This window comes from Apus apus, chromosome 2 (assembly GCF_020740795.1).
Source record: "Apus apus isolate bApuApu2 chromosome 2, bApuApu2.pri.cur, whole genome shotgun sequence".
Taxonomy (NCBI): Eukaryota; Metazoa; Chordata; class Aves; order Apodiformes; family Apodidae; genus Apus; species Apus apus.
Window position 1 is genome coordinate 60,290,845 of NC_067283.1, and position 16,741 is coordinate 60,307,585.

The 16,741-nt window shown below is 37.2% G+C and overlaps 1 protein-coding gene across 7 annotated transcripts in view; it reads right to left on the reverse strand.

Moving 5' to 3' along the window:
• ATP9B (ATPase phospholipid transporting 9B (putative)) overlaps positions 1-16,741 on the reverse strand; it is a 163,833-nt gene that overhangs the window by 40,805 nt on the left and 106,287 nt on the right. For all 7 annotated transcript variants that reach the window (XR_007888669.1, XR_007888668.1, XR_007888667.1 and 4 more), the window contains one exon: positions 6,700-6,842. Coding sequence is in view for 4 of the 7 variants with exons in the window: in XM_051611125.1 (XP_051467085.1) it covers positions 6,700-6,842 (143 nt within the window). In the remaining 3 variants the exon portion in view is untranslated. The remainder of the gene's footprint in view (positions 1-6,699; positions 6,843-16,741) is intronic.

Sequence of the window (16,741 nt, forward strand, 5' to 3'; positions counted from 1 at the left end):
TCTGCCTTTTACTGAGACTTTTTGTTATATTTGTTGATTATATTTTTACTTTAAGTTTAGACTAGAAGAACCCAGTCTCCAGTTTGCTCATGAAAAACATGAAAGTTTCCACTAACAAACATGAGACAAAAATCTCCATTTCTAAAAAAATCAAAACAAAACCAAAGCCTGCTCACTTTTTCAATAATGTTTACTGCAAGAAATTTCCACATAATTCTGCATCAGCTTCCTTACTTTCCAGGTATGCTACTATCTTCTCACTGCCCTTAGCTTTGCCAAGCCTTTGAATTTAAACACTCCCAAGGAGTTGTGAAACTAAATGCTACTCAAAACTTGAGACAGCAGTGTCAAAGCCACTTCCCAATAGTTCTGTAACTGCTGCTTGGGAAAACTGAGCAGGAAACAAAAGTATTATTATATGGAAAAATTATTTCTCTGACACCATTACATCAGTCCAGCTCCAAATCACACTTACTGAGGGAAAGGTGGACAGGTGGAAAAATCGTGGGTTCCCCCCCACAACCCCTTCTCAGCAAGCAAAAAATAAAAGCATCTGAGCAGAAAAATATGGATTTCCCTATCTTGCAACAATCAGAAGCCAGGGAAGCAGGTATAGGAAAAATGGGCAAGGAAAAATAATCAACTTGTAAAGACACAGAAATAAACATTCTGGCAATCCTGATTCAATACTTGAATCTTATATGTTACTTCTATGATCCTTTTTATCAGCTACAGTAACAGGAAATATCTATGACAGGAAAAGAGGCTGCAAAAACACCTGTACCTGCTACAGAAAACTGTAATAGAAAAGATAAGAAAAACAAAGAAAAGAAACAACAATTACAGTTTGCTCATGTTTCTTAAGTCCAGTGTAAGGCTTTCAACAACAGTCACAATAAACCTGACATGTTAGACAAACCTACATAGCTGTATTTATGAAAGTGCTTCAAAAACTTCTGCAAAAAATAAAACAAAATACACCTTTTGCAGTTATCCACATGGAAGTTTCACCATGCATGCAAATTAAGAATTTATTTCTAAACTCTCCCAATGAATGAAACACCAAAATGGGACAGAAATATTCCCAAAACTTGTTCCAAATATTACATGCTGCCAATCAGTCACTTTATAACCTTAGCAGGAGTTGTCTTAAATTTTAGTCTTTTAGTTGAGGCTAGGCTAATACACTTTGACAAAACAACTCATCTTTTACGTTATGCCTCAAAATACATGTATTTCAAATATCCAGAGGCAGATTTGCTAATATAGCCCACTTCAGGAATGAAAACCCAAAACTGAGTCTGCTCAAGGTGGTAAGTATTAAAGAACAGTAAAAGAGCTTTCTATTTTTAATAGTAGTCTTTTTCAAGACCTACTTATCAATTCCACACTTTCAGAACACTGCTAATATGAAGATTTATTAGATTAAAAAAGCTTATTCTAGAAACTATGCTTGTCAAGGTATGATCTACTACTACAATTATACATTCTTAAACTTTGCTCTAGAATACTGGTACAACACAAGAAAAATACTGTGACAAAAAGTTAGTACACAATTGCTGAAGAAAAATTTAGTATGCTCTTTAATGAAGCCAAGAGCCTTTTTTTTTTTTTTTTTTTTTGGTTGCCTACGATTGTATCATTAAACACAGAGTAAAGCAGGCAAAGAGGAAATTAATTTCTAAGGAAAAGTCCTGAAGGCATCATTCCCTGGGTGGCAACAGATGTGATTCACAACAGAGCAGTAGAGGTTTTTTATTTTGCTTTTGAGAAGCAGATGCATTTCTTTCTGATCCTATATTACTAGATGGTAATTTGGACCAATACCAACAACCTAAAAAGGCCAAAAAAACCCAACAAGAAAAAATGTGCAGCAGAAGAATTAATAACGTTGTGAGAAAACAAGAGGCTGAGTAACTTTCTATAAAATATGAGTGCTTTGAGCTATTTGCTTAAGAAGATAAAAAAACAGTGTAAATACGAACATTTTATGGAAACTTTAAGGGAGATCGGGCCCAAAGCTTTTAGTAATTAGACTTGTTGGAAAAAATCTGGAGATGCAAATTCTTTCTGTGAACCCTGGAACAAAATATTACCCAGTACAGAATGCAAAAAGAAAATAAAAAACCTCATGGTAAACACATATATAGAATATGTCTGCTCACTCACCTGCTTCATTTATGAACATAAACAAAAACTCAAACCAAGCAAATACCAGTACAACCAATTAAGAATGATGGCAAAGACATAAAGAGCTGAGATACATTAATTCTTTGCTGGGCAGAAGGTAACAGTAGAGGAAACAGCTAACACAAAGATGAATAGCAGTAGCTATTCCCTCTGCACCTCCTGCCTCCCACAAGAATGGTAACAATGTCTAAGAGTGACAGCCATACTCATTAGGTACACACTGTATTTTCAGTTGATGGAAGTCCAACAGAAGCCAGAAAGTAAGGATTCCTTTGGCTGATCGACTCTGAATGCATGTCTGGGTGCTTCCTGTAAGATCTCTCCATAAAACCTTTCCGTTCCTAGCCTGCTTTCCTCACCCTGCAACTTCAGTACCACAAATCATAGAGGCAGAGGAAGTGCAAGGGCAACAGCATGAATATACACCAAAATGAAGTTATTCCATCAGCATATTTTTAAATTGCTCTCTCTCTGTGATAGCTTACGTTGAACAGATAAAGACTCAATTAAAGTATATCTTAAAAGATTAATTTTCAGAAACAATTACTGACATTCATTGTTCTGAAACTACATCACACCAGGCACATTTAACGAAAAAGCCCCTATAAACCAACCTCTAGCACAAAGTTTTCCCAGAAAATCAAGAATCCCGTGGCTCTATGCACATGTTCAACTGCTGTACCTGTTAAGTATCTCATTCGGTCCAAACACCCACTAAAACGTTAATTACAGAACTCAAATACAAGTGTATGCATCAGTAAATAACTGCACCTGGAAAACTGGACGTGCTTGTTTCAGCTGAATACTATGGTTGTTGTCATAAACAGTAGAAGGTTTGCCATCCCACCAAAAAATATTGCCAGATTTCTTTAATTTTCTTTCATTAATAGAATCTTTTTGTAGCCTGGAGAGCACGGGATATCATGCTCAGCTGCCCTTGGAAAATGCTGGAAACCACCCTCCCTGTACTGCCACCTCCCCCCCACCAATAACTGATGACGCCTTTCTGTCAAACCTATGTGATTCAAGTCCAAACAACATGGCATTTTGGGTAATGGATGCTATAATTAAAATGTGAGTCCTAAAAAACCTGTTGTTTCAGAGGGTGTTTTTAGTAATGGCTTTGTTCTACATGAAGATAAAAACTCCCTAACAAAGGAATTAATGTATTGCTTTAATAGGCTGCACCCTGAGTTAAGTTTTAAAATTTATGAGTTCTCTGCAGCATTGTTCTTTAAACAATGGCATTGTCAAATGCAACCAGTGAGAAGATTAAAGTTCTCCCAGCAGATTAAGTACATATTATCTGTCCTCCTGTTTCAGCATCATTTGTTCATTTATCACATAATGTCTAGTATTTCTGGTCAGTGTCAATACGCTCTGCATCCTTGCAGTTAACAGATGTCTTCTCTTGTCGAACGAATTACTTTATGTTTCACGCACTGCTGGCCGCAGATGTGTCACTATAGCAACATCATTAATTTCAGATCTTACCGGAAACATGCACTCCAATCAAACCTAATTATACCACATTGCTTTCTTGTCCCACAATAAGGAAACTATAATGCAATTACTGGGATACTTCATTTTCTATTCTGCTGTGGCAAATGAGAGCGCCACTGTGATGGACGCTTCTTGTCAAAAAGCTTATTGATGAAGCACAAACCCAATTTACAATCATACAAAGAACTACCTTGCAATTATGTTAGCAATGCAATGCTCCTTAGATTCAACAATAATTTCCAGTGAAGCCTGGACCATAATATAAGATTTTTGCAGACAGTTCTCTGGATTCCTATTCATTTTCAGTACTGAGGAAAACTTCACCTTTTTACATTTATCTAGAGCAGCCAAGCCCCTTAAGTAGACAGAAGAATAGAACCAACTGGTTTATATGACTAGAGCTGAAAATTCAAAGTACTGAAGCTAGCTTTCATGAACAGTGTACATCATGCAGTGACAATCATGGATTAACTGTACAGATTCTGTTCATTACTTAACAGTATGTTTCACATTTACGATACAATACAAAATGGGACCAAATGTATTCAGGAAAGGAAACTGTCAGCAGCTACTGATATACTTTGCTACATGTCTGCCCAGCATTTAAAATAGTTTAAAAGTTACAGGGCATTCAAGACTAAGAAAATTGAGCAGTGATTCCCATTGGGATCTGAAGACTGTGGTCTGCATGGGCAGTCAGTGTTCTGAAGCTGGTGACGTCTGCTGGGCTCCAGGCTTATCTTCACTTACATCAGCTTTCAGCTAACACTTGGATAAAAGCGCAGTGGGAGAGACTACAGACTGTTAGTGCAAAACGCTTTGGAACTGCAGTCCTAGAACGCTTCCTAGAACACTGTTTTACTTTCATTTTTACATAATTAATTTACAGATTCAGACCTTCCTTAAGTGTACATAAACACATTCGCCAGTAAAAGCCATTTGTGTATTAAGCTCCTTTAAATTATGCACCAAAACCAAAACTATGCACCAAAACCATGCACCAAAACCAAACAGCTATTAGAAGCAAAACAGTTGCTTTTCTCTGCATATGCAAGTTGATAAAATGTATCTTTTCAAAGCTTTATAGATGTAAAGCAGTATTTTTGTTTAAAAAAATCCAGTATCACTTGATTTTATGTTGTAAAAAAAATTAAAGGAGCAAAACTTTGTTTTTAATTACTGTTATATTAGTTTATATGTATCTGCTGTCCTTCTAGAATTACAACTGCAGCAGCTTTCTTTTTTTTCTCCAAACAAACTTCTGTTCCTCACACAGGATAGTAGGTGCATACAGCTTGAAGAAAAGAAGATAGTACACTGATCCATGTGCCTCAGAATATAAACTAGTCACAAGGGTCAAAATATAATTCCTGCATTGTAGAGTTGGGTGAGTGAATTATCAGCATTTTATCTAGTAAGATTCTTAAAATTTTCAGTGCAATCCAAGTGTAAGCATAATGCCTCAACACTTGAATGGTATCTCAGGTTTGGTATAGTAAATGGATTCTCTATCAGAAAAGTTTAAGAATCATACATTCTTTTTACTTACAAAGTAGTGCTTTGGGCAAATGAAATCTACTGCTCTGATTTGAAAATTCATTATTTTTAAACATACTTCCCTTTTTCTGCTGTAAATTACATATTTCAACCCTTCAATGAGACTGTACTCTAAAAGTTACATAAATTATCATGATGAAGGGTGCAATTAACATCAATAAGCAGTTTCAAATAGCATGCAAATCATTAGCTAACTGATATAAAACTATTTAGAAGAATTGTTCACTTGCTTTGAAAAACTACCACACTATAATAAGCAATACGCTTTTCTACATGCTAAGAAAGAAGGTGGAATTTTTCTGTGTTCTATGAAATAGAACAACAGCATTCAGAAGTGTACAGGATAACAAATGTACCTATAGAAAAAAAAAAGTGTTTTGAAAATGTGACAATATGCTAAATTTACATTTCATTTCAAAATACGCAGTAATGGAAGTGTTAAGCATGGGAGGAAACATGGAACTATTTCAAGCAGAAAGAGATGTGAACTGTGTATTACACTTTCTGAACAGTATAACAGTGGTCAACCCCTGGCCTCCTCTCAAACATTTTCTCACCATTTTGAATTGTATTTTACTTGAAAACACTAAAACATTTCTTCAGCTGTTCAATAAACAATTTTCTCAGTTCTGCTTCTTATAAAAATCTAGTATTTCTACCGTAACAGATTTATTCAATCTCAGAAAGTACCAAGAAAGGAAAAGTAATGTATTAGCTGAAGAATTTAACTTACTAATTATTATATTTTCTGAAATAAACTTTACAATTCCCTAAATACTTCTAAAAGTAAGAGCATTGTGAGACAGTAACAAGCTTCAGTCGTAACTGCAGACAGCACCACAGCACAAGCTATTACTTCTTCACACACTTACCTATCTCCTAATCCTGGTAAGGGCTGGGTTTTCCAGGATACCAGGCCAGGTACAGGTTACAGTGATGAAGGTAAAATCATACAGAAGCTCTAGAACTGGTCTTTGTAACATAAAGAACAACTAAGTTCATGGGGATTACATGTAATTTTGGAGGCTGATCCTATGACTTGTTCTGGAAATGACTTGCTCTCTCAAAGGCCACTCTTAACTGTTTACTATAATACAGTATTGCAGTAGAAATGAGGAGCAGAATAAAAAAGCATCCTGAGCGCTAATCCAGAGTCTTTTTAGAGTAAGATATGTCACTCTTGTTAATACTATCCAGTGTCCTGTTGCTACAGCAGAAGTGTCCCTGATGCAATAAATCACATTACTAACAAATACTGACTTTGACATTTTAGTAGCAGCCTACCTAAACCTATCTGCACTGGTACAAAGTCCTCAAGCATATACTTAAAATTTTACTGAAAAATAAAAATCAGTAGTCTAATTCTGCTCTTACAGTAACATATTCAAATACAGAATAAAGTTTAGAAATGTTATAAAAAATGTATTTCAAAATTGTAACCTGATATACCTGTTTTATCCGTTAGTAAATAAACTAACCGTCCCAATTCTTCTGGTATGGTGCTAGTTCGAACAACTGTTCCAGGAATATTGCCATCTTTCATAATCATCCACCCATAGGCTGCCTTACCCATGTCCAAGTTCACACGTAAACTGCAAAGGAAACGTATACCATAATTAGCGTGAATATTAGGCAAAGTGAAAGTTACAACCATAAAAATAAAACTAGAAGCTCTTTTTAGGATACCTGAAAAATAAAAATTCTAAAGACTATAAGCAACAAAAATTTTGGAACAACACTTTTGCTATGTGTTTCTAGAGTACATATCACACTAGAAATTCAGGCTCCACACCAGAGTTCTAGAAGCTACTACAATGCAAACAAATACAATACCATGTCTCCGGTGTGAGGCAGACTGCAACACTTTGTGAAGATTCTTGACATAATTACATTGCTACACTTAAAGAGATGAGAATAGCGTATACACTTTATCAACCAGCCAAGATCATTATTCAAGTCATAGTTCTTGCCTGTTAAAAAAATCCCAAACCTGTTTTCTTTATGATGTAAAAGTACAAAATACTTCTGTACCTTTTCAAGTCACTGTTTTTTAAAACAGTTTTGGGTGTTTTTCTTTAGCAAAGCATAACTGTACTTGCCAACTTCTCTTTTAAAACACAACCAATCAACAACATTGTCGTCCTTCCCAAAATGTAGTTACAGAGGCTATCTATTGCAAAAAAAGAGTAGTGACCAAGCAGCGAAATGTACCCCTCATGTGATAGCATGTGGGCTGGAGCTGCTCTGCCTGCAGCAATACGGAACTTTTGGGTAGCTCTGTGTTAGAAACTGCAATTTGCAACAAGTTTTACTGATTATACATAGAAGGGCAAAATAAAACGTGTTTTTCTTCCAGTTCACTTCTTGTCTGCGTATGTATTTGTTAATATTTCCATATCTACATCAGACAAGAATTGCACCTTGTATTCCCATGTTACATTAAAAAAGTCCACTCATGCTGGTCAGAGGTTAACGTTAATCACATTGCTCTGGCCCAAATTACATGTTCCAACTGAGAACTCCATGCAATCTTGTTCTAAAACTTTAAAATGCTACTTTCCATTCACTGTAATTTCTAAGTATCATGTTCCTGCTACCATGTCAGAGGAATGGTGACTAAGAAACAGGCATATGTTCATTTCTGTTGACTCTGCTTTAAGAGAAATACAGACAAAACAGCTAGGAAAGTGGCTCTGTGAACTACCTGTGGCTAATGCACCCAGGGCACAGGACTTAGTACCAAGTTTAGTAACAGGTTTACAGTAACGTGACTCTTAAAACTGTTGAAAGGCATATATCAAGGTCGAAATATCTGCACTTCAAATCTTTTGTAAGAGAAGTGCTGCTTTACAGCATAACCAAAACAGCAGTCATGAAGTTTTCATCCATCCACTTGCAATTAACAGCAAGAGACTGATTGTGAATTACCTGAGGCAACAGTGGAAGGAACAGTGAGTCACAAACTGCAATATCCCATAAAGAGATGCATTTAACTAGAACTGTGAGAAGATCTAAAGTCTCAACACAGTGAAAAAATTCAGTTTATCCTATATCCTCTCCAGCATGAGACAATGCATGCTCCAGCACAAAGACAGAAAACAGACCGAGCACTCTACCAGGTTCTTTTCTTAAAAATGTTATAGTATAACAAGGAGAATATACTGGAAGTCACTTGCCTTACTGGTTAAATACAGTTTTACTCAATCCAGAAGCAGTACTGAGCAACCAGTACTTGCATTATATTCTAATTTGCACAGTTAGAAAGAATGTAAGAACCAATATATCACACTTCACACCAAAATAGACATTAGTCAACAGATTTACACTTCTTAAGGATAACCTGCTAGTTAGCCAGTCAAGTACAAAGGATGCTGTCTAGCTTGAGAGGAGAAACACAAGCACACTTACGTTATTTCAGAACAGCTAGACATCTGCTTTAGCTAGGAGTAAGTGGAGTTAAGTGAAGGATGAAAGCCACTCATCACCCCACTTCAATGAGGCATTTGGCTATACATTTTTTTCTGCCTGGCCTACTGAAACAAGAATTCTACAATAAAAGCTATTTAAGAGCTCCAATCTCAGGTACCTGGCACACAAAGAGAGAAATCCACATGGCTGCTCTACCAATGGAGACCTACAAAGTCATCCAGAGAGAAGAAAATGCACCCATAAGATTAAATCAGAAAAGTCTCTCAAAGCTTAAGTACAGTTCATATTTTCACTTACATCTTCTATAAGCATGTGTATTACCTGGTTTAGATACTCTGAACACTTTCTACATGCATTTAATTACAATCTCAAATATGATTTAAAGGTAAGGAGGAAAAAAACCAATCAGCTTCTCCTGCTGACCGTTGAGAAGAAATCCATATTCCAAAGCACTAAGGCACTTTAAAAGTTACCCTAGCTTTCCAGCATGCACTGCTGAATGGATCAGTGTACTCCTTTATGCTGAGGCAACTAACAGAACACTGACACTACCGATCTCCAGAGAAGTAACACCTCCCCAGTGATTAGTACAGTCCAGGACAGCTTTCTGGAACACAGAGATACAGTAGGTACGTGCTTGAATTGTTAAGATGAATAAAGAATTAAACAAAAATAAACCAAAATAAAAGAGGGTTATAGATGCACTGTTAGTATTAATTCCAAAATTTGTACATTTCGTCCTGCTCTGACTTCCTTCACTTGGTGCTTGTGTCTTAGAGGAAATTTTTGCCTTTGAAATCACGGTAGTTATCACCTAGCACATTCTGGGCACTGCCATAACACTAAAAATTATGGCAGTTTATCAACACTGAGTTTGCTTTCAAAACAGAATCTCTCCAATAGAACTTCACAGGAATAGAAGGAGATACTTGACTGAAAAGTCCAAGAATTTTTACACAAACAAAAAAGGAGATACTAAGCTTACTGAACACCAAACTACTTTCAGTGCCTCACAACACTACCATTTCTCATAAATCCCTTGCTTATTTTATGAAACCTCGTTCTATAACCAAAAAAATTTTAAACTCACCAGTTTTTAAATCCTTCTCAATTCCATCCATCATTAAAAGACTTCTAAATCATTACTGGAAATGTGCAGAACAGCCTATGTAGCATCAACACACTGCTGCATCAGTCACACTGATTTTAGCAACCCAATTAACATGCAATCTTTAGACACAGTATGTTAATATAGGTATCTGAAGACTGTTGCAGAGAACGGGAATATTTAGTGAACATAATAGGGTGGAGTTTCTTGTCTCTCAACCTCAGGACTAGTTACTCTAGAGCAGGCAAACCCAAGGCAACTTTTATCCAACTTAAGGATTTATTCCATTAAGAGGCATTCCTCTTCAATTAAGCTTCAGAACAAAACAATAACAATATTTTAGAATCCACACTGCTTTTTACTACAAGTTAAAACCAGATACTTTTGCTTTTATTTCCTCAAAAACATCAGTAGTGGTTTAGGTTAAACGAACTCATATTTACAGGACTTCTAGATTTTATTTTTTCCCAACTGGTAACAACATTAGGTCCCCTTGTAAAGATTTCTGATTTTTGTTTGGGTTTTTTTTGTGTTTTTTTTTTTCTAAAATGAACAAATTTGGTAATAAGCAAGGGTCTTCACTGAGAAAGCTACAAATACATTTAGAAACTCTAGAAACATCCTGCATTTCACGACTCAGTGAAAAGCAATCAAGACCTAATGAAGTTAGCAAAGACTATTTTATAAACGAAGTGATTCTGTGCCTAATAAAAATCAAGTATGAATTTAAATCAAAATTGTACAATAGTTTTGTTTGAGCTTCGGTGGGCAGGAAAAACTTCCTGAGCAGTTCTCTATGCAAGCAGAAGTTTCACAGCAAAAAAACAAAGCCCTGTCAAAACTTCAGATAGAGTATGAGTACCCATACTGGTAACCAATTTTTAAACTAAAGCAGTAATTGAGATGTAGTCTTTTTCTTTTCAGGACTTCTTTCTGATTGAAACACTGAATAGCATATTTGGGTCACATTACTATTCAAAACAGTATCCAATCCCCTATGGCTATACCCCCTAACTTTCTCATATGGCTGCTCGAAACAGCCATAAACTATACACACATATACACATTATTTACAATCTAGAAAACAAAAAGGAATAATTTAAAAATTACTGGTCAAGAAGCAACCAGAAGTGTTTTAATTTCAACATGCCTAGAAAGCTACATCTTCAGAGAAAGCAATTTTTGGAGCCTAATAACTCCTATTAATTTGACTAACAAAGAAAAATAGAACAAAAGTTACTTCTTTGAAACACAATATTCTACCAAAATTCAAATAAAATAAAAAACCCACAAACAACCCATCGCGTAACTCTCTAATTTCCCCTAATTCTATTCTTTCATATTTAATTTGGAGAGGAAATTTGAATACAGTATTCCTTTTGTGTTTTGACCACTATATACATATTTATTCAGTTTTCTCTGCTGTCTCTCTGATTCTCCTGAGAAGAGCCTCTCTGCTCTTTACACTTCAGAATTGGTCTCACTAGTTCTCTTGGACTACTTTTTCTAGATTTTTGTCTATTACATAAGCATATAAAGGAAATTAAAGCAGCTACACATAGCACTTTACATAAAACACAGGCAATGAATGCAACTTTTAAAGATAACTCAGTTCTACAGGCTTATGCTGTAGAAAAAAAAAAAGATGTGTGGCAAAAAAAATGCACATTAACCCTGTATTGCTACAGCAACTGTGGCACATGAAGTTTTTCAAGGGCCACATTCAACCTTGGTACAGATAATTAGATATTGTAACACAGGTAGAACTTAAAACCTCAGGACGAATTCTGCAGAATAATGAATGAGAAAATTAATCTATTAATTTCTTATAGGCTGAAAATGCAGCAGAGTGCATCAAACAAGCACCTTGGCAGAAGAGATGTAGCATATGCAGCTCAGAATAACTTCATTAAAAATATTTGGTATTTTCACATTTATCAGGCTAGACGCCTTCTTTCACTAAGCTTTTTATACAACAGCAACAATGTTCAAATCAGATGTCTAATATAAATAATTTTTGAAACATTAATATTTCTAGTGTATTTTAAACAAATTTGCCATTACTTACTGTACTACTATTAAATTAGAAACAGAAAAGCAACTAGAAATAATTAGGCAATGTTGCAAAGTTAGAAAGGAAAAAGATCTACTGCAATAGAGGAGTTTAAAAATAACTTTTTCTTTAAACCGATTGTGCTTTCTCTATGTAACATGAACATCAGACATAACAAAAGCACAAATCTAGCTCAGGCAGTAGCAGAATCCCATGCTGGGCAGGGTAAGACTTAATCTTAGCATGCAAGAGACACACCATAGCTCCTGTTGCATGAAGAAGTCAAAAGTAAGTTGTAAAATATCCAGCAGCTTTATATTTTTCAGTTTCTATACAGACTGCATTATATATCATGGTATGGCATAGAAGCACAATACTCATGTATAACAATTGTTTAAAAAACTTTATGAGTAGCTCTTTAGCCCTTCCACACTGAAAGCTCTGCATCATATATCTAATATATAGTCTGCCTGAATATGTGAGATCACATATACTGGTAGCCTCACATTTATATGTTTTACAGATAAGAGCTCCAACACGGACAGTACAAACTACAGTATGATTGAAAGCAGCATGGCTGCTTGGTGCTGATGGATAGATGCTACAGCCCTGCATAGGTGTGAGCTCCCTGAATCTCCTGAATATACAGAAAAATATTGAATAAAATCTCCTTTTCCATATTTGTATGATGCAGGATTTGATTTTAATGATTTTCAGTGGGGTCACAGGCTCAGTGGACAAGGGGAGAGCAACTAACAATCTATCCAGACTTGTGCAAAGCATTCAGCACTGTCCCACATGAAATCCTCATCTCTGAACTGGAAAGATATGAATTCCATGGATGGACCACTCGGTGGATCAGGAACTGGCTGGATGGTTGCACTCAAAGAATTGTGGTTGACAGCTCAATGTCCAGACAGAGACCAGCAATAAGTGGAGTTCCTCAGGGATTTTACTGGGACTGTCAATATCTGTGCAACGCAACATTCACAGTGGAATTGAGTGCACCATCAGCAAGTCTGCTGATGACACCAAGCTGTGTGGTATGATTGAGCTGCTGGAGGAAAAGAAAGCCTTCCACAGGGACCTTAAGAGGCTGGAGAGGTGGGCCCATGCCAACCTCAAGAAGTTCAATAAGGCCAAGTGCAAGGTCCTGCACCTGGGTTGGGGCAAACCCATGCACAAATACAGATTGTGTGGAGAATGGATTGAGAACAGCTCTGAGAAGAAGGACTTGGTGGGGGTGATGGTGCACAGGAAGCTCAACATGAGTCGGCAGTGGGTGCCTGCAGTCAGAAGGCCAACCACATCCTGGGCTGCATCAAAAGCAGCACAGACAACCTCATGCACAAGTACAGGTTGTGTGGAGAATGGACTGAGAACAGCTCTGAGAAGAAGGACTTAGGGGTGCTGGTTGACGAGAAGTTTGGCAGGAGCTGGCAATGTGCACTTGCAGCCCAGAAAGCCAACAGTGTCCTGGGCTGCATCAAAAGCAGTGTAGCCAGCAGGTCAAGGGAGGTGATTCTCCCCTGTACTCTGCTCTCAGGAGTCCCCACCTGAAGTACTGTGTCCATTTCTGGAGCCCCCAACACAAGAAGGACATGGAGCTGTTGGAGAGAGTCCAAAGTGGGGCCACCAAGATGATCAGAGGGCTGGAGCACCTCTCCTATGTAAACAGGCTGAGAGAGTAGGGGTTGTTCAGCCTGGAGAACAGAAAGCTCTGGAGAGACCTCATACCTTCCAGTACCTGAAGGAGGCCTGCAGGAAAGCTGGGGAGGGACTGTTTACAAGGATTTGTAGTGATAGGACAAGGGGCAATGGCTTTAAACTGGAAGAGGGGAGATTTAGGTTAGCCATTAGAAAGAAATTCTTTAGTGTGAGGGTGGTGAGACACTGGAACAGGTTGCCCAGCAAGGTGGTGGATGCCTTATGTGTGGAAGTGTTCAGTGACAGGCTGGATGGGGCTTTGAGCAACCTGGTCTGGTGGGAGGTGTCACTGCCCATGTCAGGTGGGTTGGAACTAGATTATCTTTAAGGTCCCTTCTAACCCAAACCATTCTGTAATTCTGTGATTTAGTTTTGGACAGGTTGTCAAGGAGTTGCCTTCTATCCTCCTTCCCCAATAAATTTTAAGAAATTCAGATATATTAACTTTGTAAGAAAGTAAATTGCAAAAGGAGGCTCCCTGGGCCATGCTTCTTCTGTAAGAGAGAAAGAAATGACAATTACAGAAGATCCATTTTTAAGGGCTGAACATTTCTAAGTGTGTTGGGCTGTTCAAAACATTTTGTGTGTAATGATTCTAACTTACAAAAAGTTAAGAGCTGCACTAAGCTTTGAATGTTTGTTTACTACTACTTTTCGTCCATTTTTCTTGATTGCTGTACACTACAGAACGTGCAATGGTTATGGGCTGGGTTTTTTTGGGAGTGGGAAAGGGAGCGGGAAGGGAGTGGGAAAGGACTGCAGTTGGTTGTAGGGGTAATTTTTTGTCGTTGTTGTGTTGGGGTTTTTTAAAGTTACTTTATACTTCTGAAGTCTTACATGCCCCACAGTAATACACTTCACAGAGTGAAGTAATATAGATCTAGACAAGTATTTAGGATACAGTTCAATCACCAGGAATTAGCTGCTCCCCAAAGCAAAATCAAGTTCCTCTTCCAATTAATTATAGGAGAGGCTGCACAGAGATCAGTTAAACTCTGCTAACAGTTAACTTCTGATGATGATCTTCGCCAAATATAGCTGGCCATGAAAGTATTTTTTATTGTGTACCTGGAATTTCCCTTGCCCTGCAAACCAAAAGCCAAACACAACTGCAAAAATGTTTCATATTTAGACACTTCCTGAACTCCCTAAAACCATCAACCAACATATTTAACGCATGCATGAGTTCAGATATGCTTTGTCTCTACCAGTCAATCCTAATGTTCCACATGAATTTCCTTCACCTGTGGAAAGTTCATTATTTCTCCATATACCTGTTTTAAAATAATGAGAAGGCACAACACCTGGTTGTTCAGTACTGTGAACTTATAATTTTCATTTCCAAGAGTTTACACTCCAAAGAATAAGTCAATTCTGTGCTTAACATCCAGATGAGATAAAGAGAAGTGTAGTTACATGTTAACACTGGCATGACTGGGGATGTTAATTTTGCTGACAGTGTGGGAAGCGACCTATCTTATCTATTTGAAAAGGCTTGGCAGTCTGGCGAAGCCTGCACTGGCTGGAAAAGGGGAAACATCCCCCATTTTCAAAAAGGGAAAAAAGGAAGACCAGGGGAACTACAGACCGGGTGCTGGGAAAGGTCATGGAGCAGATCCTCCTGAAGGCTCTGCTAAGGCATGCAGAAAACCAAGGCGTGACTGGTGGCAGCCAACACAGCTTCACCAAGGGCAAATCCTGCCTGACTAATTTGGTGGCCTTTTACAATGGGGTCACGGCATTGGTGGACGCTCCATTCCTGGAAGTGTTCAAAGCCAGGTTGGATGGGGCTCTGAGCAACTTAATCTAGTCGGAGGAGGCCCTGCCCATGCAGGAAGGTTGGATCTAGATGATCTTTAAGGTCCCTTCCAGCCCAATTCATTCTATGATTCCATGATCCTGTATGCAAATAATCTGAGTTGAAGTAAAGTTAGTATAGAAATAGATAAACCTCTCCAGATAAAAGCATTTTCTGATAGATTCCCGTCTTACCTTCCTTAGAGTAACTACATGGTCCATCTCAGAACTAAACCAATCGCATTCTCTAATACTTCCACTTCCTATATTATCTCCCACAAACAACTGCAAAATGGCATTAGGTGTAAGAATGGAAAAGAACCATTCCACTAGTCCACTAAACAGGTTCAGTTGAAAATGAGCTGCACAATCAACATGTTTTTCAGTAGCCTATGTTGAATTGTCAATATAAAGTCAAATTTACTTACACCACCTATATGTTCTTAATCCTCTTGGATCTGGTAACAAAGATTTATCTGTCTTAAAAACATGTCAGTAACTTTTGGCTTAGTATGTTTATTATGGAAGACCACAGTGACTGCCAAATAAAAAAACAAGGTCCAGTGAAACAGAAACTGTTCTAAGGTGACCAGTTTCTACAATGAGATCTCCTCAACTTCCCAGCAGATTTGCTGGAACCTTCTCCTCCAGCTTCTCAGCAGAATCAGTTGCTCTTACAACACAAAAGTAGTATAAAAATACAAGACCTTTAAGCTTAAGACAGGTACTTCCTGAATACCAAATTGGTCAAATATGATAGAGTACCCTTCACATAGGCATGCACTTAAATAATGTGAACAAAGTAACACATAAGTCATGTCACCTTAGATTAAAATGCCTAGTGAAATCCTCCTTTTTTTTCTGTATACTGCATGAATTTAAATATTGTGTGCAAACCTGAGGGGAGAGGTCTTAAACCTATCTATAGTTTAGTTGCTACTAACTCTGTAGCTAGCCACTGGGCTTAGCGAATGATGTACCTCAAACTGAAGGTCTCCATAGAGCATCTAAAATTAACCATCACCTTAACCTAAACATTGGATACTTTTAACAAGAGATAGTATTTTTATTTTGCAAAGGCAATATCCATTTAAGAAAAAAAAAAAAAAAATTCAGAGTCAGTGTTCTCACTTCTGTGTCCACTGAAGACTTGGTTACACACAGGGATATTATTTCCTGTTCCAGTTTATCTGCAATTTGAATATAGAGTACTCATGCTTAGTGAATTAATTCAGGGCATGTCTACTTGGTTACACATGTTAAAAGTCCTCTCATTGTAGATGCTCACCTACATTATTTAGCCATTCAATTTGATCACTGTTGTAGTAGAAAGTCTGTATTTTAACCAGAGAAATGGAAAACTTTCAGTATTTAAATAATTAAAAATAAAATTTAAA